The sequence below is a fragment of the Ambystoma mexicanum genome, chromosome 1q (assembly GCF_040938575.1).
Source record: "Ambystoma mexicanum isolate Mex_15411 chromosome 1q, UKY_AmexF1_1, whole genome shotgun sequence".
NCBI classification, from domain to species: domain Eukaryota; kingdom Metazoa; phylum Chordata; class Amphibia; order Caudata; family Ambystomatidae; genus Ambystoma; species Ambystoma mexicanum.
In genome coordinates, this window is record NC_090922.1 from 33,012,038 (window position 1) to 33,034,750 (window position 22,713).

The window sequence follows — 22,713 nt, forward strand, 5'->3', positions numbered from 1 at the left end:
TCCTCCATTGTGCTCTAGGATTCCCCTTATATGGAGCCGATTTGGTGGTCTCTTGAATTTGGTAGGTGTTAGGCAAGATTGTATGCAGTACCCTTTGGGAGACTACAAAAACCTTGTCCTCCTGGCAATAGACAACCCAACCTTTGGTATAAGTCTGTACTACATAGGTTGGTAGTGTGGCTAAGCAGACAGCCTCATCTTAAGAGGGGTCAATGTGTGCAGTAGGGTTTTTACGCAGAGATTTAGTGACAAGTATTCAAATAAACTCTTACACTCAAGGTTTCTTGATTAAACAAAAATTCAATTATTTAACAGTAGTTGAATAAGTCTTCTTCAGAAGGGAGCAATATACAACTAACACAAAAATTCTTCAAAATACACACGGTTTCTCTAAATTAGCAAGTATCCACTTGGGATGGCACAGAGATGGTTCCTACACCCCGAGTTGACTTATTAATGTCCACAGTGCTGTCGTTATTTATCACTGGTACATTTAGAGCAATACAGAGTTTGGTTTCAAAGAAAAGGGTTTGGGAATAAAACAAAGGTTACACAAATATTCTGAAAAAAGCTAAGTACTTTTGAACCCCCCAATGCAAAGTAAATTGACCCTTTACTGGAGGAAAAGTAAAGCACAAAGTCAATGGTAAGAAGAGTCTTTCAGGGAGCCAGCCAATGTTAATTGAGCAAAAGTATAGGTGAGCGGAAGCACTTTTTGCAGGTAAGTAAAAGTCTTGCACAATGTTTTTGAAGTCTTTGTAGAAATAAACAGAATCACTGTAGGGCCACAAGCTGGGAGGTTTGTGAGGAACAAAGCTGCAAGCAACTCTGCAAAAGCAACCAGGACAAGTCTCAACTGAGAACTAGCAAGGCTACACGACAAGAGGCAAGTCCTCTTAGTTTTACAGCACCTTTCTTAATAAGATATTGGTTCCAGCTCACTTCTGTTCCTGTGTGGGTCTGTAGATCCTGTTCCTGTGTATCAGGCGTGGGGACAAGAGGGAGGCCATCTGGAGACTCCTGCACTACGAATGGAAGGTCGGCAGCAGCAATGAGCAAACTTCAGATCAGTGGCACTTTGCGGTTTCAGCTCCTCGCGGCTCTCGCAAATAGCATCACCGCGGTTCTCGGATACCACTATGGACTTTCCTTGCATCTGGGGTCCAGCACTCTGTTGAGGTGGCTCCGGCTTGGTCAGTCCTGCTTCCTGGGAGTCTGGAGCATCAACCTGGAGCTCGGGTCTGACTTAAAGACACTCCTTCCATTCTGGTGTTCCTCTCCCTGGCACTTCGGTTCCTGCAGCAGCAATAGAAGTACAGCCAGCTCCGAAAGGATTTTCAGATGTGCATGTCTTGGGGTCGATTGGTCCCACCAACCCAAGGGGAGAAGTGGTCCTTTGCAGGTCTTCTCTAGTCGAGGCGAATTCGGAGCTTGAGCACTGCAGCAGGGCTTCACCGGCAAACCAGCGGTCCAGGAGTTGCAGCAGGCGTCACTTCCAAGTTCTTCTTCCGATTCCTTCGTCCAGTGGTCGACCCTGCCTTCCAAGCAAAAAAGCCTTGCCTTTTATACAGGTTTCTCCCATTCATTTGCAGCCTAGCTGTCAATCACAGCAGGGTGGCTGTCCTCCAAGGACAGCCCTCCAGCCAATCACCCTTGAGTGCATTCCTGCAACCAAGGAGACTAAGCAGAGGGAGTTTTGGGCACCTCCCTCGCTTCCTGCCCTGCTAGACACGCTTGAGCCAGAGGCGGCCTTCACTCGTGAATCTCAGCAAAGACAAAACAAACAAAGGGACTAAACCTGGTTTGGCAGGCAGAGGAAATCTCAAGAAGGACCTTTCTAACAAGAAATGGCGAAAAAAAAGACTTGGGCCATTTTGACGAAATGGGCCCCCATTGGTGTCTTACTGCAATTGCAGCCCGCTGTAAAAACACACAATGGTAGGAAAAAGTAAACCACTGCCAACAGCCATCAACTATAGAAAGGGTAACACACATGTTACATGAGAAACTAGACAAAGGGGATACTAAGTAACCCCTCCAGCGCCCTATTGTAAGATAGTGCATTATGTTATGTTATGTTATTTTGCATTTATATAGCGCCTTATTTACCATTGGTATGGTCTAAAGGCGCTGGTAGGTTGAACGCCCTTGGGAACCGAAGTTCAGATCAGTAGAGGGAGTAGGGAGTGTCAAAGGTGCGTGTGAGCACCAGGTATGTGTGCAGCTTGAGTGTGTAATAGCTGCTTCTTAGCGGTAGGTGTGGTGGTCAGGAATATATGTGTTCGATCTGGCAGGAATTATCCAGACCGGATATGGCTGTGTTAGGCCTGAGGAGTACGCCTGGCAGGGGGTGTGAGACCAGCAGTGTTTACATAGCGTGATGTGGAGTGTCTGGCAGTTGTTGGTATGAGAACAGTTATACCGAATGGGGTCACAGTATCTCTGTGTTCTAGTTGAGTGGTGGTGTAAAGGAGAGAGTAAGCATATGGTGGGTTATGTGGTCATTCGAAATTTTTCAGCATTCCAAACTATCCTATGTACTTCACAACATCCCTTCCATGCACTCTATCCATTCCATGCACCCAGACTGATCCCTACATTCCAGATGGCCTGGTCACCTCTACGCACTCTACTCCTCTACGCACTCATCCCCCCTAGTAGTGTGTGCTGAGTCTAGAAAGTTACACAATGTAAGTAAAGTCAATTTCACTTCACTGCCCTTGGAAACCGTAGTTTAACCAAGAGAAGGTATTTAAACCTTTGGGAAATATAAGAGACTTCCCTGTGCCACTGCACTGAAGGTGATGTGTGTCACAATGTAAAGATGATGGCTATGGAGTTTGTCAGACTCCAAGTCAAAAGAAATACAGAAAACACATAGAATTAAAAGTACAAAGTCCCAATGTTCAGCAAAAAGGGCTGGGGGTCTCTAAGGTGGGAGGAATTTAGCATTAAACTGAAATTTCTCCCTAACAGTAGGTTAATGTGTGTGCTGGAAACTCCCCCTAAACTGTTTGTAGGAATTTGAAGTGCAAGGAAGTGCAGGCTTGTGCAGACCTCCTTTCTGTGTGGAAGTTCATTTGTGCTCGAGCTCCTGAATGAATATTACGTTGCTGGTCTGCTGTAGAGTGGACTTTACTTTGCACTACAGGAAATCCCTAGTTTATTTCTACCACTCACAACCCATTGGACTTCAACTAAACAGGAAGTTGTCACTGCATGGCATACAACTTCCCCTTCTGCGTGAAGTGCAGCTTGAGCAGTGATTGCAGGTGTTAAATCCATTGGTGGTTAAGTGATCTGGACTATGTAACAAGATACTTACATGTAAACTCGTGTACATCAGCATGGGTCTGGCATGGATTCACATGCTCATGAATATTCCCCATCATCAGGCTGGGAAACCTCTGTAAAAAAGAAAAGCAGTTTCGCTTTAGCCTGAACTGCATTTCTACTCTATAACCAATCACTGTCCTAAGCGCGCCATACTGCCCTTATCCAATGATGATCTACCTCAGCTCAACCCGTGGTGGCCATCTTCAGCTGTGGTAGAGAATGTACAGTGGCAGTATGAACCAAGAAGAGCCACTGAGGGGAAGGAGCGAGTGTACGCCTGTGAATCCATACCAGACCCATGCTGGAGAACAGGAGTTACAGGTAACTTGTTGCTTCTCCAGCATGGTGTGTAGCTTGGATGCACATGCTCATGAATACGATTAAATAGCAGTACACATACAAAACCATGGGAGATAGAAAGTCACAACAGAAGCAATACACTTACCCCTGGAACAGACTCACCTCAAGCAAACAGGTTGTGTAGCACCGCTTGGTGACCTGGGACTCCTACATGGAATCCCTGTCAATGCAGTAGAATCTTGTGAAGTTGTGCATGGACCTCCATGTAGCAGCACTGCAGATGTCGACCAAGCGCACACCAGAGAGAAACACCATTGTTGCTGCAATGGTTCTGGTGGAATAAGCTCTCGGCCAGCCTGAAGAGGTTGTTAGTCAGACGATGACTGTGCATGATGCATCCGGAGAGCCACCTGGAGATGGAAGCCTTTGACAAGGCCTTCTCATGATTCACAGGTCCAAAATTGACAAACAATTGTTAAGTCTTCGAAAATTCCCTTGTACGTGCCACACAAAACAGGGCACGAGCAACATCCAGCAAATCCAACGTCCTTTCAGCAGGCGTAGAAGGGTTCGGAAAGAACACTGGCAGAACCAAAGGCTCGCTGAGCTAGAACTCTGTGGCGACCTTTAGCATAAAGGTGGGATAGGCCTGTAGTACCACCATCGTAGCATTGAATGACAGATATGGTTGCTTACAGGAGAGTGTCTGAATCTCCCTGACCCACCTGGCCAAGCCGATGGCCACTAGGAAAGCAGTCTTCCATGAGAGGAACTTCCAAGGGGCCAGATGCAATGGTTTGAATGGAAACCTAATGAGTTTAGTCAAAACAATGTTGAGCTCCCAAGCCGGAGCAGACGCCTTCACTTGCGAAAAGTCCTGAAGAGGCCCTTGAGGAACTCCTAGACGAGCCTGTGTGACCACAGGGAGGGCTTGCCCAGCGTCCCTGTGTACCTGGATATGGCGGCCAGGTGCACCTTGATAGAGGCGTGCGCCAGACCAGCGAAAGCAGGTACGGAAGGCGCTATGATCTGCAGAGGCGTAAGAGTCCTGCACCACACTGTGAATTGCATCCATTTGTAGCCGTAGCAAGACAGTGTAGAGAAGGATCTGGGCCTGGCCAGAAAGGTCTTCGATTCCAGTGCCAGATGTTAGGCAAAGTTTGTATTCAGTCCCCTTTGAGACCACTACACACCACTAGGACTACAGGTGTAAACAAACCAAACTTTGGTAGAAGTCTGTACTACACAAAGGCATAGGTTAATAAAAAGAAGGTTACAGTTACTCTTAAACAGTGCAAATAGTTTGAGTTCACCAAAGGAATCAATTCAATGCAATAGGTTAGGCCAAAGTCAATGGGCTAAAGTCTTGTATAGGATAAAGCATTTCTGGTAGTTAAACGGAAAAGTATTTGCCAAAGTTCTCAGAAGTAGTTCGTAAAAGAAAGATTCATATGTTGGGTCACAAGCTGACTAGGCCTGCAAGTTGCCAAAGTTTCAAGCACTTTCGCAGTCAAAGTTCTCTCGGTCGGGTTTTCACAGTACCTTACAATGAAGAAAAAGATGCAGCTGAAGACTTCTGTTCCTGCAGATCTCGCTGTTCCTGAGCCTCAGTCGTGGGGACAAGAGGTAGCACGTCGGGGGACTCCTGCACCAATTAAAAAGCTGGCAAATGGAAAATCTTCAATTCCGGTAGTTGTAGTCAAGTACACAAACTGGTGTCCCTCTCCCTGGTTATTCGGCTTCCTGCAACACTCTGAGGAAAACACAACCTTCTCCGAGAATGGTATCCAGGTGGCTTAGTGTCGAGTTGATTGGTCTCACCAACTCAAAGGGAGAGGTCGTCCTTGCAGGGCTTCTCTGTCGAGATGAGCTTGGCGATTCGGACCTGCAGCAGGGCTTCAACGGGCAAACCAACGGTCCAAGAGTTGCAGCAGCCGTCCTCTTCCAGCTCGTCTTCGGTTCTTTCGTTCCAGTGGTCGACTACCTGTCAAGCCAAGAAACTCTCCTTTCATCCAGTTTCTTGCCATTCATTCAAGCCTAGATGCCAGTCACCCAGCAGGGTGGCTGTCCTTGCCGAGTGCATTTGGGTCTCCTATGAGACTAATCACAGGGATTTTCGAGTATCTCCCTCACTTCCTGCCCACCCCAGACACTCTGGCACCAGAGGCGGTCTCCAGTCCTGGAGCCCGCCAAAGGCGCAGGAACAAAAGGACCAAACCTAGTTTGGTGCACAGAGAAACTCTAGAAGGATCTTCTCAAAAAGAAATGGTGAAAAAAGAAGACGGGACCCGTTTAAACAAAGGGGTCTCAGACGCCATCTCGAAAAACATGGCTCCAGCGATTTAACGCTACCGGTGTTCGCGGTCAGGAAACATTTTGGTATTTCTTTGTAAAACCACTGCCACCATCCATTTCGAGAGGAAAGGATAGCATTTGACTGCTCCATGAGTTTCTAGACACAGGTGATACTAGGTAACCCGTCCAGCATTATTTTAAGATAGGGTGTACTGGGTCTAGGAATTTGAAAAGACTAGTAAAGTTAATTTCACTTTACTTTCTCTGGGAAACAGTAGTTTATACCAGAGAAGGTATTTAAACCCTGGGACAGCCTAAGAGGCTTCCCTGTGTCACTGCACCGAGGGTGCAGTGTGACACAAATGAAAAGATGATGCCTATGAGTTGTTTAAAACTCCATAATCAAAGAACACAAGAGTAAAACGCATTCAAAATACATGAGAGTTGGAAAAAAGGCTGACACTCTCTCCAGGTAAAAAAATCAAGTCCTCAAAATCCAGCAAAGTTGGATTTCCCTAAAGGGAAGGGAATAAGCACATTTATGAGAATTCACCCTAACATCAGAGCATAATGTCCAAAACTCAAGGGCTGCAGGAGCAAGGCCACGAGGCTCAGCAACACTGGTTTGTGGGGCAGATTTGTTCTGTGTTCTCCGGAGAGAATATGGGGAAGTGGAAGCAGACGGATGGACGGAGCCACTGACAGACGCAGCAGGTCAGGGTACCAGATCTGATGTGGACACGCCAGGGCATTAATCACTCTGCAATGAAACCGCCCGAGTGTGTTGATCACTTGTAGCAGTAGCGGGGTCATCAGGAAGGCATACAGGGAACGAGAAGGCATCCCCAGGCTGCTCGGCTGAGGGAATCTGCTGGTGAGTCTCTAACACTTGGGAGTTGCCCACTGTTACAAAGAGGTCAATCGGGGGACGACCCCACTTGTTGAAGAGACTGGATACGTGTGCCTGCTGAAGTTCCCATTCATGGCAGGATCGCCACTGCCTGCTCGGCGAGTCTGCGATGGTGTTATTTGTTAGGGAGAATTCTCAGAAATGTGCTAATTCCCTCTACCTTAGAGACTCCCAGCAAATTTGCTAGATTTTGAGGACTTTTTTGTAACTGGAGAGAGTGAGACCCTTTTTCCAACTCTCTTGTGCATTTTAATGTGATTGTTGTACACTGTTTCTTTTGGTTGTGGAGTCTGACAAACTCCATAGGCATCATCGTTTACATTGTGTCACAAAGCACCTTCAGTGCAGTGGCCCAGGGAAGCCTTTCAGATTTCTCCAAGGTTTAAATACCTTCTCTTGGATAAACTACGGTTTCCAAGAGCAGTAAAGTGAAATTGACTTACATTTGTAACTTTCTAGACCCAGCACACACTATATTACAATAGGGTATAGGGTGCTGGAGGGGTTACCTAGGATCCCCTTTGTCTAGCTTTTCATGTAACTTTTTATGCTACCCTTTCCTCACTGAATGGCTGGTGGTAGTGGTTTTGTTTTAACTACCAGGGTGTGCATTTACTGCGGGCTGCGTTTGAAGCTGCAGTAAAGCATCCAAGGGTGCCATTTTTGTCTAAATGGCCAGGTCTGCTTTTTTCGCCATTTCTTTGTGGAAAGGTCCTTCTTGAGATTTACTGTGTGCGCCAAACCAGGTTTGGTCCCATTGTTCGCTTTGCCTTTGGCGGGATTCACGAGTGAAGCCTGCCTCTGACTCCAGGGTGTCTGCTATAGGCAGGAAGTGAGGGAGGTGCCGAAACTTCCTGTGCTTAGTCTCCTAGGAGGCCCAAATGCACTCTGTGGTGATTGGCCGGCTGACTGTCCGGCAAGGACAGCCACCCTGCTGGGTGACTGACAGCTAGGCTGGAATGAATGGGAGAGAACGGAATAAAAGGCGAGGCTTTTTTGGCTTGGAAGGCAGAGTCAACCACTGGCCGAAGGAACCAAAGAAGAACTTGAAGAGCACATCTGCTGCAACTCCTGGACCGCTGGTTTGCCCTGTGAGGCCCTGCTGCAGTGCCGAAACGACAAGTTTGCATCGACAGAGAAGCCCCAACAAGGACGACTTCTCCCCTTGAGTTGGTGGGACCAATCAACTCTAAAGGAAGCCACCTGGACATTCATCTCAGAGCTGGTTGAATTTCCACAGAGTTGTGTGCGTTGCTTGAAAGCTAGCCAAGAGCTCCAGGAAGATCCCCGGACTTCCAGGAAGCAGGACTGACTGAGCTCGAGCCCCCTCAGAGTGCAGGATCCCATAAGCAAGGAAAGTCCATTTTGACAGCCAGGAACCGCAGTGTTGCTATTGCGGTAGACACCAGGCGCTGAAACACTGAACAGCCACTGAAAGTGAAGTTTGCCGGTTGCAGGTTTTGACCGTGCCAGGGCATTGCAGGAGTCTCCCGACGTCCTCCCTCTTGTCCCCCTGACTGACGGCCAGGAACAGTGAGACCTGCAGAGCTGCACAGGAGCCATCTGCTGCATCTTTTCTTCATTTTAAAAAGGTACTGTAAAAAGTCAGAGTCCTTACCTCTTGCTGTAGAGTTGCTTGCATCTTCTACCACTCACAAGTCTAATGAACTTGTGGCCCTACATTGGATTCTTCTTTTCTTCAAAGACTTCTAAAACATTGTGCAGACACGTTTCAATTTACTTACCAGAGGTGCTTCATCCCATATAAGACTTTTGCTTAGCCTATTGTACTGAATGACTCTTTCTGGGGGATCCAAAATTATTTGAATGCTTAAGAATATTTGTGGTCTCTTGCATGTTCCAAGTAATCTTTTCCTTTTGACTTATTACCATATGATTCTAAATGCAACAATGATATATTAATGTCCCCAGCACCCTAGCAATTGAAGTCACCTGAGGGTGTAGGTAGTGTCTGTGGGTCATCTCAAAAGGGTATCTACTGATTTAGAGATATTAAGAGTGTGTATTTCATGAAGTGTATTCAAGTGTTACTATTATATTGCACCCTTCTGAAGAAGGCTTATTCTAACTGACAGATTAATAATTGTTTATTCAACAATCCTTGAGTGTAAGAGTTTATTTGAATACGTGTAAACTAAATCTCTGTGTAACTCCACTACAGCTCACATTGACCCCTCTTGAGATAAGCCTGGCTGCTCAACACGCTACCAAAACTGTAGTACAAGCTTATACCAAAGGTTGTGTTTCCTATACCTGTAGTCAGAGTTGCGTGTAGTGTTCCCAGAGGGTACTGCATACAAACCTTGCCTAACAATGAAGAGACTAGTCCTCCTCCTGTCTTTATGACAGCTCCTAGGAACTGTTTGGTACAAGGCTTGATTTGTTTATCGTTTATTGAGAAACCCAAATAGGAAAAGGTTTATTGTTCTTTGTGTATTTTGCCAGCAAATATGGGCTGATTCCCCTGTGATCAGCCAGTCCAGGTAGGGGTACACTGGGATTGCCTCCCTGCACAGATGCGCTGTCCCCACTGCCAGTACCTTGGTGAATACCCTTGGATTAGATGCTATTCCGAAGGGTAGCACTTTAAATTGGTAGTGCCGATTTGCAATCTTGAAAGGCAAGAATCTTCTGTGCGCAGGGAACATTGAAATAGGAAAATAGGCATCTTTCAAATCCAAGGTTGCCATGTAGTCCCCTGGGATTACTTCCTGTAGCGTTGTCATGCAGAATTTTTGTGGCTTGACGTAGGTGTTTGCAGGGCGCAGATCTAATACTGGGCGCATTGTTCCATCTTATTTGGGCACAAGGAATTACGTTGAATAGGTACCCTTGTTTACCTGGTTGACCCGGATGATTTTGACCGCGTCCTTTAACAGCAACGCTGCAACCTCTTCCAGAAGTATGCGCTGTTCTTTGACGTGGGGGATGGTTGGAGGGTCTCTGCAGTAACGCTATGCGATAACCACCTGCTACGATTGAAAGCTCCCACTTGTCCGAGGTGATTCTCTCCCATGCGGGGGCGAAGTGTGTAATACGTCCTCCTACTAGAGTGGCATGGGAGGGGACCTGAAGCGGGTGGTCAATGCTATGAGGTTGTTGCTCCACCTCTGGAAGAGGAGGATCTCCCAGCCACGTGATCTTCGTTGGCCCCTTTGGAAGCCTTGAGAGGCTTGTCCCTGATTGGAACCCCAGGATGATCCCTGATTCTGGCTGTATGCGGAACCCCTATGCAACTTTTTTCCCCCCTGATGCGATGAAAATGATACCTCTTTGGCCCGATGGTTTATTAGTGAGCTGGCCTTGAGACATAAGAGTGTCATACTCTTCCTTTGCACTCTTTAACGCATCCTCTACTGCCTTGTCGAAGAGGACATTAGGCTCAATCAGCAGATTGAGGAGGGTTGCTTGCGTATTTAATTTAAAGCCTGATTTATAAGGCACCATGCATGGCTTTGCCAGAGAACCGTCTGCAATGATTCTACCAGCATTATCAGCCGCATGTTAATTGTTTTTTAAAATGCAGTTAGACACCACCTTCCCTTCTGCTACTGTGAGGGATAGTTGTGACTTTAGAGGGTCTGGGGCTGAGGCCATTAATGTGGCAATCTCCTCCCCCTTGTGGCAGTTGTAACTGGCCAGCAGCCTGGTGGTGTTGGCAATTCTTGTTTGATATGCTACAGAGGTGGCCACTTTCCTTCGGAAAGTGTACATTTTCTTGCTCTTTTTATCAGGGGATGCTTCAGATGAAGCAAGAGGCATTCCTGCCCTTTTCCTGGTTGTGGCAAATACCAGTGAGTCTGGCTTTAATTGACCTCTGATGTAGAAGGGGTCAGTGGTAGCTGGGTGGAACATTTTCTCAATGCAGGTGTTCAATGCCCGCATTACATTGGGAATTTCCAGAGAGGGTTGTATTCTTCTCTGTACGGATTGTAATATGGGTATGAATTGGGTTACAGCTTTTTTTGTCACCCAAATGTCTTCGGTCGAACTGTGTCTCCCGAGTCTGAATCTGGAAATGATCTGCTGCTTTTAGGAGCATGTCATTAAATTGTAGTTGGTTATCTACGGTGAGTCTGCCAGTGGTGGGTCTACGAGATCTGGAGAAGGTAAGATGTAAACGTGTTCTTCATCATAGTAATGATCTACATCCCCTAGGGTTTCTTGGTCTTCAGAATCTGTATTGGGGTCATCGAGATCAAATTGGTCTGGGTCCTGCTGAGGGGTGTCTTGAAGGGTGTCTGGCGGTGCCCTTTTTGCTGGGGGTTCTGCTGATGTGGCCCCACAGGTTAGTGGCATGCTTGGGAAATTTTGTATTGCCTGAGGATTTTTTTCAAAAACATCGCCCATAAAGAACATGCGTCTCATCACCATCAATATACTCAGCAGACCACTGTGAGGAACTTGGAATAGTTACAGGAGTGGGAGGTAGTTCAGGAGCAGGCTGCTTCTTGTGTTTCATGGTTGCATACATAGAACCCTCACCCCCTGGGAAACGCTTGCTTTCTCCCTATGGGAATGGAGGCTCTTCGAAGTGTGTTTTTTCAAAGTTTGCCATTTAAGCAGTGTTTCAGGGACATGTTTTTGTACCAGATGAGACAAATTCAAAGTCTGCTGGTGTTTTGCCGATTTAAAGGTTATTGAAGATTGACGAATTTCAGTGGATGGGAGAGTCGGAGCTGTCTCTCTCGATGCTCGGTCTTCAGCGGTTGTATTGGACACGGCGTCCGAGTTGGATTTATCTCTCGACTTCTGGGCCCTGTCGTGAGGCGAACGTGATCTCGAATGCCCAGAGGACAGGGACCTAGTCGCCCTTCCCCACGACGCCATGTACGGCCGTGCAGACAGTGTTGTCGTCGACTTTCGGCCTTGGGTTGTGTGCTTTGTGTGGGATGATTTGTCTGTGCTGAAGCTGCCTGGTGTCGTCCCCGTAACATCGCTGCCGGCCTGTCTGATGGGTTGTGGCTGGCACTTGGGAATCCGGCAGTTCCCTTTCGCCTTTGTCGCCTGTGAAGACGCTGATGCTGCAGTCGTTGCAAGCACCCCCCAGGTCTATGGCGGCCTCGGCCTGCATAGCGTGGTGGGCCCAGCGCTTTGTCGGTCCTTTAGGTTCTTGGTCTTGAAAAGCTTTACAGTGACCCTCGTCGTGATACCTGGGAAGACAGAGGTTGCACACCCGGTGCTTGTCCTTCCAGGAAAATTTCTTATTACAGTTTGGGCAAAATTTAAAGGGTTTATTTTGCATGATTAATTGGCTAAGCAGCTTGGCGATTATAAATGGGGAAAAGGGAAATATGCATTCTCTTAGTAGCCTATGATATGTCCACCCCCCACTCTCCCTACTGTATGGGCTGGGGACTGGAGCAGCCTTCTGAGGCCGTAGAGTGTTGTTGAGGCAAGTTCTGCGTCAGACAACATTTGTCCTTGAAACAGTTGTCGAAGATGTTAGTCGATGAACGGTAATATAAAGGACAGAAAGAGAAAATAGCTCTAATTTCGTTGCTAATAAATGGCATTAGCCGAAAAGGAACTCTGCGTTTAGCATCCAACAATGATAGCAGAAAAAAACAATCTGAGGGACCTCGACGCATGAAGGACCATGGGTACAGTGGCCGTCACTAGGGATAGTATTACTGGCACACCACCGTTGATATCCCTTTTCGAGTTTCGAAAACAACTGTAATACTCTGCAGCTTCCACTAGATGTCACCCTATGCATAGCTTGTGATCTAGATTCCACAAGCCTCAGAAATCTAAGTCATGTCTTTTTAATATGTAAAAATAATAGTTTATGTGTTACAAATAATGTGGTCAAAGAGTACAAACAGCTTACAGTGGAGGCAAAACGACTGTCACAAAGACAGAATTGAAAAGGCATCAAAATCCAACAAACTCTTTCTGTTCTCAATGAACTTAAAGGGCCCATTACTGAACATAGATGATGACTGGTGTCAGAATATACTTGACAGTTTTTGTCAGAAGACCCAGCTTCATCAAGATCATATTACTGAAAACATGGAGTCTCAATGCTTAACCGAAGCATCATACCTCCTCTTCTATAGACACCAGATCAAGGGATAAAACCTTTCTCATTCACTAGAATGAAAGAGGAAGAGGTATTTGTGATCGAGGGGCTTAAAACTACAACCACCACACTCAGAAATTTGCAAATACTCTTACACCATGGGTAACAACTTGTTAATCGCTCCTTTGTTGAGGCGACTATTCCTATCGGCATAAAGGAGACATGGATTACCCCATTGCTAAAGGAGGACAATCTTGACCCCCTGATGCCTGAAAATTACCATCCTATTACCAACGTTCCTTTCATACTTAAAATTCTGGACAAAATAGCCTATAGACAACTACAATATTTTGTTGAAACTAATAACATTCTGGTTAAGGAACAGTCTAGTTTTGGAGCAAACCATGGCACAGAGATGGCACTTTTAGATCTGAAGGTTAGCATAACAGACATTATTGAGGATGGAAACTCTGCTCTCTTGCTATTGTTGTACCTTTCCTCTGCGTACGACTTGGTCGACCATGAACCTTTGGCGAAAAGACTTCAGAAGATAGGCCTATGCTCCCCAGAAGCAGTCCGCTGGCTTAAATCATTTCTTGGCTCTAGAAGCGCCTGTGGTGCTAAAGGATTATCAAAGTCCTTGAAAGTCCCTGTAACATGTGGTGTCCCTCAGGGATCATGCTTATCCCATTTCTTTATAACAAATATATTAAATGTTTATGCGGCCTACTCAAATCCATGGGCATACAATTTGCTAACTATGCCGATGACACCCAGATATTTGTTAAACTATCTCGGGTCTACAAAGATGATCTGGTCACTATAAATGAAATAGATGATGCAATCCAGAAGTGGATGGCTCTAAACTCTCTTGCCCTTAATGACAAAAAAACGGAGCTGTTGGTCATTAGTACACCTCATAGGATAAAAAACATGGACGCTTGCTATAAGGCCTTTGAAATAGGTGGCAACAACATCCCAGTATAGGAATATGTGAAGACTCTGAGTTTTCTTTGATGCCCATCTGTCCTACCTTAAGTCGTCATGCAGCTTCTTTATCCATTTCTTATGGCAAATACCTCTATCTGTCAGAAGCCAATAGAGCATCTATTGCAGCAGCTATAGTTAACACCAAGTTGGACTACTGCAATAGTCTTGATAGGAACCTCTAAGGGGAAAATCAGGTGTCTCCAGACCATTCAGAATGGAGCAGTTCGGGCTGTTTTTGGTCTGAACCACCAAACTCATTACAGAGCATCGAAAAAAATGAGATTGGCTCTCTATTGAGCAGCGGCTAAAATTCAAAGGACTAGTAATAGTCTTTAAATGCCTCTCAGGTAAGGCCCCAGAAAATCTGAAGTCTAGGATCCGTTTGGCCACCCCAAAGCGTGCATTGCGCTTGAATAGTCTGATGGCCACCCCAAAGCGTGCATTGCACTCTAATAGTCTGACGTTACTGGCTCAACCACACATCGTTTTGAGGAAACTGGGCAGAGCAAGTTTTGCTGCCTGGGCTCTGGAAAGTTGAACATGATTCCACTCTACCGTAAACCATGTACTACATTACAGCAGTTCAGAAAACGTCTTACGGCGTTTCTCTTTGATGCCTAAATCTATTAGCTTAGGATAACCCGGCTACTTCCAAGGACTCTGCCAGTCGCTATGTCAAGTGACTTGATCTCCTTCCACTCTTGAGACTATATGCTAATTTTTCTGTTTGTTTTTGTTTCTGTGAGTGCCCTGAGACCTTTGAGTGAGTGTTGCGCTATATAAAATCTATTTAGTTAGTTATGTGTAAGGTTAAGAACACAAATCAAAAATTCTAAAATATACATGTTTGTTCAATGGTTTCTAACGCTGCTTTCAATGATGGTCGGGGCCACAGGAGACAATGCCTTCCAGGGTTGGTACTTCAGGAGACAATGTGAGTGTTCTTTCCCTCAAGTTTCCCTGTATTGTAGGGAAGGAGTATATTCACCTCTGGATTAGTCTGGTTAAGTACCTTGAACTCTTCCTCTGGCTGGTGACTGGGACAGCTCCAACAAGTCTCCGACAGGTGTTCTTTGCAGGGTGGGAAAAGTACTTTGTCCGGGAGCTGGGGGGAGTCAGGGAATTACACGTACCTCAATCGCCTATCCCTTGAATTGTCTGTTTAAATTCCAGGATCCATTCAAGTTTCTCAGAGAAGAATTCTGGGAAATCTCTTCTGGTAATGGGGATGGAACACAATGTCGAAATGTATGACATAGCTTTTAGTAATGTCCCAGTTTGTCATTCAAAGTAAGCTCCAACTGAACATAACTTCAGCATACTCAACTGAAAAATACCAAACCAGTCAAAAGTATCATGAGAAGAAAGCAGTCCTGGGAGAAACTTTGCTTGTGCAGCTCCCAAATCACAGAAAACACGTCCTTTTGCCACATAAAATAATGATAAGCAGTGTGTGAAGATAAGCAGTGTGTGAAGAGGCTGGGGACCTATCGCACATAGAGAGAAGCCCTTACAAATACTCCCAACTTAATGGAGTAAATTGAATCTTAGAAGGTTGGCACCCACAAAGTACAACATAATACAGTAATGTATTTGTGTTTTCCCTTTTTTAACCTTGAATTACTTTACTCAACATAGTCTTGGCTGCATGCATCAACTTAGCAGTTGACAGGTCTGGGTACACAGCATGATCAATTATGCAAATCTGGACTATGAAGTACAGCATAGTATATATTTATGTACTTTTTCATTCCGAACTTTGAGTTTCAGCCATTACAGTTCAAGTACTATGTATTTTCCCTGCTTTATTGGAAACATGGCTTTGGTAAAGTAGGGAAACGGGAGGCTTTGGGATTGGGGCCATCCTTTCCCCCGCATATTTTTTTTATTCCGTTTTTAGGGCACACAGTGATTGGACTAATGTCAGAGGGTTTTGAAGGCAACAGCACATTTCAAAGTACGATTAAATACGTTTTAAAATATTAATTTCTAGCATTTTTTGAACAGGTCAAGACTTTATTAAAAATATTAATGTAGGAATACAGCCAAAGGTTGGAAAGCTGTAAAATGTTATCGGCCCACTCCAGAGTCATGGGCCAGTGGTATAATGCCATAACCTAGCAATCACGAAAACAGGTAAAACAGAACAAAACATACGGAGAAGGAGGTTGGATCCTTGGAGTGATAATTATTAAAGTAAAATGTTGGTTTAGGGAGCCACTGATCATTGCTGGGGATCACAAGAGAAAAATCGCATGCTTTGCAACAGTGGCTATGGCCCTGTGATTACAGATTGTTTACAACGGCATGGCAACACACTTTAATATAGTTGAATTTATAAAATGCCATTTTCAGTATTTCAAACATAAAATGGCAAACCGTAGTACTCAAGTATTTACAACCACCAAATGGGCACACTGCTAGATAATGCTACAGAAGCATTTGTGTGACCTGTATGCAATTATGCACAATTTATAATAGGCCAAGTTGTTTGGCTTCATACCCCAGATTATCCTGTCACTTGCCTGAATCGAAGTGCCCTAACCTACCAGCCAGTGATCAACACTGGATACATTTCATGCTTATGATAACAAGTGGTCAGTGAGCTGAATCTAGTCCTTTTTGGAGTTGGACAATCATTTTGCTATACCAGGCACTGTCAGCGACAGCATCCTGCGGGCTTGTCCTGGAACTCTTTTCACCTTTTCAAGGACCACCGGCTACTGTAATACAGGTTGTCTGTGTGACCGACAGGGGAACACATTAAGCTACAATCCCTTCAGAATGAATTGGCATATTTGTAGATACCTACTATGTACCACCAACATATGAAACTAGTACACCAATGTCAAATTTCCAATTAAATCAGTAATAGTGCCACTAGAAGTGTCTGTGTTGGCCCACAAAGCCCTTGAAAGGACACTAGTATGCAGCCAAGGCCAGTGATTTTGAAGTGTATGGCCTATGTTTGCACTTTTTCTGGAGGATAGGAATTTAGAAATATTACCAAAAGCAGAATAAAAACAAAAATACTTTTCTTTACTGTGCTCACCTGTATGGCTTGTCAGAATTGTGAATTCTTCTGTGATTTCGAACACCAATATATGAAATACTTGTATAGTCACAAACATCACATTTATATAATTTCTGGGATGACGAGTTCACTGTAAAATAAAAATAAAAAAACAAGCTTATAACAGAGTTCATTACGAAATGCCCTAAACATAAGATACATACTTTCCAGTAGTAGTCTTTCTGGAGCTTAGATGCTATGCATAGTCCGACATGAAGTGGTTGGGTCCAGAGCCTTACAAGGCGTTTACTGAACTTTACAGATAGGCATAAACAAGGCCGTTCTGGTAATACAGGGGTCGGCAGCATTTTGCTGACCAGCTGTAGTGGATTACAACTCCCATCCGCCCCCAGTCAGCATCATCAGTGATGAGGGATAAAGGAAATCTTAGTCCAAAACATCCGGAGACAAACAGGTTGCAAGCTCCTGTTCAACACTACTTCTACACATCATACTTCAACTGAACATCACTCTTTTTCCCTGCATGTAAGGATGTGCGTAGAATGTGCGTAGAATGTACTGTAAAGGTATTATCTAATTCGCACAATGCATTTCAAACGTCACAATTAAAATACATTGTCTGTACATTTATTCTAGTAACAGAATAAATGAGGGGAGCAAGGGTAGCTGCATGGGTCCAAAAGAGTTGCACGCGACAAAGAGGCTTGTGCATCTTTTATATTCACATGCTGAGCAGAGGTTAGTAAGCAGTGTTGTCCAATCGTGGTGGTTTTGTATTTGTTAAAGTTGTAAAAAAAAAATGCTTGACCAAATTATGAGTCAGCACTGGTTTGCATATCTATATAGTAGTGTTGTGAATGCACTCTAATCCAGGTCGCAGCTTTAACAATTGTGTCTCGGGGAGCATCAGCCAGGAACGAAAGGCCACGGGGCCTGTGTTGTATGTGTCCTTGGCCTAGTGGGAAGCTCCTTCTGTGGAAAGATTTAACAACCTTGGATGCACTTTACTATCCAAATTGCAATCCCCATTTTCCTTTGGGAAACCAATCTTGTCCATCTCAAAAGGTCACGAAAAACGGACTGGTTTTATGTATATCTTTTGTTCTGTCCATGTAGAAAATTACTGCTCAGCAAACATGCTCTGTTGTGATGCGATATATTCTGCCAACGCAGATAGCTGTAGCTTAAGGGGATCTTATACTAGGCATCTGTCAATATGCACTTGGCATAAAAAGATTCAGTGCACCATATAGGTTAGATTGTTTGCCTTCTACGCCAAATCACATTTTCCATTTAATGACCTCCAAGTTCTGCATCTTTGGCTTCCATGCCTCAAAAATACATCAACGCAATTTAATGTAACAACCAAATTCACCATTTGTAGGCTCTGGTGTGTGATTTGTCGATTTTGCTGTATGCTCTACCATCCAGTGGATCAGTGTTGTAAAGGGGGGGGGGGGGAGTGTAGACAAATGTTCCTCACCTAGACACCTACGAAGATTTGCCTGGGAACCCCCTCTTCTAGGTACCAGGAATCAAGGTCTGGGCATTTTGCTTTTGTACTCGTAGCAATTAAGTCGTGCAGTGTTCCCCAATTGTGCAATATTTGTTTGTCCAACTATCTCGTGCTCCTGCAACAAATAGAGGGTACAGCCATGGATGCTTCCGTGGCACCAAACCTGGGCAATTTGTGAGTAAACATGTGTGAAAACAGTAATGTATGCTAAAAACAACTTGTATTAGAACCATTACTTTTTGTTGGTAGTAAAATAGAAGGTAGACTGTTTGTAGACTGGATGAATACTATCTTAGGCTCACCAAGATTAAGAATTGGAAGTGAATTTGTTAGATCCTACCATTCACACATTACAACCTTCAAGCAAGTCAACAGATTGGTAGTGTAATAAAGCATTCCTAAAATACCATGATAACCATCAAGTAGAATGCATTTTTCTAACAATTCCTTTGCCTAAAAATAATATAATTGCATCATTTATGAGGTATACTGAAACAGACGAAGCAAGTAACCTTATAAGTGACCTGGAAGATGGAGCTATCCTCACAAAATATCTTGCTTGTACTTTTACAAATGTCTTATAACATGGAGAACTAGAGAATATTTGGCAAAAATGGGAATATCCATGGTTTGCTTTTAAAAAAGTATTCAAAATGTAGTAATTTTAACTTATATTTAGAAAGCATGAGGTCTGTATTTCAACTTCGATATGAAGATGGAAAATGGAACCTATAAAAGAAACATCACATTTGCAGCAAGTTTCCAAACATATCAGGAAAACTTTAGTTTACAGCATAAATGGACTTTGAAGGGCTTCACAAACAGAGCACGCGTGTAATGTACTTGTCGACATGCCCTTGTGGTCTTAAATATTTGAGTAAAACCATTCGAAACATCAAGACCCATATTAAAGGTCACAGGAGTTGCTTAGAAAATTAAAAAGCGAGGCCTTTCCATTAGTTAAACATTACGTCATGAAGGGGCAATATGATGGCGATTTCTACTGGACAGTAACAAAATATTGAGTGGCACAAAATAAATATTAACCTGAGATTATTGAACTAAGAACACACAATATTTTATAACTCCAAGCTGCATAGCAGTATATCCAAATGAGAGAAAAGAACAGTATAATCTTAAACCAAGATAAATATCTAAATATCGGGGTCATTCATTTGCAACAAAGAAAATGCAACCATCTCAAAACGCCTGACTATCCTGAGTGTATGCCTGATTGCATACGAGCTACTGCTACCCTCGGATTGGTTGCAATTAGCAACATTGCCTGCCACCTATCCCCGACAGGCGAGAGCCGGCGAATGCGAGGTAAGGCCAGAGAGAAGGCCTTCCCCTGACTGAGCTGACCGAGCGTGCCACGCTAGTTCTGGAGAATCCTTTTCGAGATGTGGATCATCTAACTGACTCAAGGTACCATTGTACTTGTACAGCTCCCCCGAACTATGTACACAATTGCATTGTAATACCTGCATTGACTTGCCCTAAACACGCACTGCCAGCTCCCATCGCCTTCACATATGTATCCTATAATCTGCTGCACGCCAGATCATATGCGCCACACGACCGCGACTCCCGCTGAATCTACTGCCATCGCGACCAGTGAATGTTTAACTGTAACTGCTCAGCTGTCATGTATCTAATCTAGACCTACTATTCAATCCTTATAGCTAACGCCTCTTGATGCTTACAGCACGAGTACCCTAGTCTGCCCTCTCATTGCACAGCTGTATCTGCGCACTGCGCACCGCGATAACTTCTATGCATTGTATGTAACACATGGCAGATCTGTATAATCCCACTTGCACTGCCTGCAATTAGCCATCAGTACCCCCAACTACTCTATCCGGGTAATCTATTATAAGGTGCACTGACAAATAGTCATTAGTCTCTTTACTTTACTCGGCACTACAATTACTGAGCGGCTCCATTACAATTTGTGCGAACCACGAGCCAGCTGTTACTACTGCATTACACTTTATCACTACTTATTCTGAGTGATTTACTAGACAGCAGCCCCCTGCTGTATGCCACCTAATATTATCTTAGCCCGTATGATTGTTAGTCATCAGCTTTGCGCTGCACTGTACATTCCATATTTGCGATTTGCCAGTTATTAGCTCAAACAGCATTTTATTCTGTAATTATCCCAGCATATGCAAACTCGAGTTATTAGAATGTCCCCGCACTGTACATTCCATATTTGTGATTTGCTAACTACCAGTTTAGACAGCATTTTATCCTGCTATTAGTCCAACCTATGCAAACCTGAGCTATTAGCTTTTCGCAGCTCCTGACTTGCCAGCCCATGACCCTCCTTACTGGGCATCACTTTATCCTGTGCACCCGTACTTAAATCCCGAAATTGCTGATTTGCACACTCTTAGATCTATATGTATGATCCAAACTCAAGGCCCCACCTTGGATCTTAGCCTTCCAGCACACAAACCTCACTGTCTACCTAACATACATAGCCATGTACCTACCACCACTCTACACAATTTTACTAAGGGCTCTCCTCTGCATAATCACCTTACAAGATTTCAAAATGATACAATTCCCCCCACCACTATCACCTGCACACAACCCCTGCAAGCAGTGCAACATGATTACCAGACCTTGCACTTTAACCCAGAGGAACATTAGACTATGCGCAAGACTCTCTAGATTGCATGATCACCTACACAAAAAAATGCCCAGCAATGCCACCACCGATCCTGGCAAATCTAGTCTACACCACCTTCAACTCAATAGTAGACTCTTCAGAGAAACTACTATAGCCCCGAAACGTACACATAAGGAACTGCCCCAATCAATTCAGCCGACGATAACAGGCGCGCTAATAAATGCATGCTCTATGGTCGCCCATGCAATAGAGATTGCAGACCTACTACAAAATGAAAACAGATTTCTTAGCCATCACAGAATCTTGGCTCCATCCTGCAGCCGGTCCAGCTATTACGCTAGCCATCCCAGATGACTATACCTTCCTAAGACTAGATCGTACCACCTCTCGAGGCGGAGGTCTTGCCATTATATATAAAACTAACCTCACGTTGAAACTTGATCCACCTCACAGCACAGATGCCTGCAAAGCCCTTACCGCCATACTAACTTTAACCAACACACAGTCTGTAACCATCTACCTTATTTACCGATCCCCAGGCCCCTTAGGACCTTTTGAAGAGGAACTTACAAACATCTTATCCAACAACCTGAAAAGTTCATCCCAGAGACTTGTACTAGGAGACTTTAACTTGGGACTTAATGACCACCTAGACCTTAATGCTACACAAATCAATAACTCCTTAGAGGAACTAGGATTTACTCAAAAGATTACATGTCCCACCCATACGAAAGGTAGAACTCTTGACTGGATTGCCGAGCATAACTGCCCAATCACGGTCCTATCCATAACGTCCCAGCCTTAGTCTGACCATAATCTGATTATGTTCTCACTAAGATCTCACATCCCCTACATACGGACAGTGTAGCCCCAGCAGTCCCCACCAGAAATAAAAAACATTAACCCTGAAAACCTCATTCCCCTGATCTTACCTACTCTTAACTATTCCAGATCACACAGACCCTTTCACTATGGTCGATTCGTACAACAAAGTGATATTATCATCCCTGGATGGCATAACACCCTTAAAGATGAGAAAGAGCAAACCCTACAAACACGTGAAAACTTGGTTCTCTCCACAATTAAAAGCAATCAGACTTGAGAAACGTCATTGTGAGAAAATATGGAGACGTGATCCTTCAGAGACGAATAAGAATAACCTAAGCATGCAATCGTCCCGCTACAAAAAAGAAATCATCTCCGCCAAACAAACCTCATACAACCTCCGAATTACACAAGCTAAGGCAAATACTAAAGAGCTTTTTGCAATTCTGAAAGAGGTAGAATCTCCCATCCAAACGCCAGACTCTTGCCTTAAGGACAAAAATTGGTGCACAAGCATCCAAAAGGCCCTGGCCAATAAAATCACTGCCTTGCAAACAAAGACTAACCACAAAAAGACTAAACTTAGCAACAGCAATGCGACGGCGACGTATTCCACCGCAACCCTCCCACATGAATCCACCCCATACTTCAACTTCCGTAAAGTTTCTATCAAAGAGGTTGAGAAAGTTATCCTCACCCTCAAACCTTCGAACTGCCATGGCGACCTATGCCCAGCACAACTTATAAAAGACGCAGCTCCCGACCCCTCACCTTTTATCACGAAATTAATAATGCATCCTTCATCTCAGGCATGATACCC

The 22,713-nt window shown here is 44.4% G+C and overlaps 1 protein-coding gene across 2 annotated transcripts in view; it reads right to left on the minus strand.

The window, feature by feature from the left end:
- The window catches only part of ZNF507 (zinc finger protein 507), a 374,177-nt gene that overhangs the window by 136,498 nt on the left and 214,966 nt on the right, over positions 1–22,713 (minus strand). For both annotated transcript variants that reach the window (XM_069635452.1, XM_069635453.1), the window contains exon 4: positions 16,930–17,041. In XM_069635452.1, the coding sequence (XP_069491553.1) occupies positions 16,930–17,041 (112 nt within the window). The remainder of the gene's footprint in view (positions 1–16,929; positions 17,042–22,713) is intronic.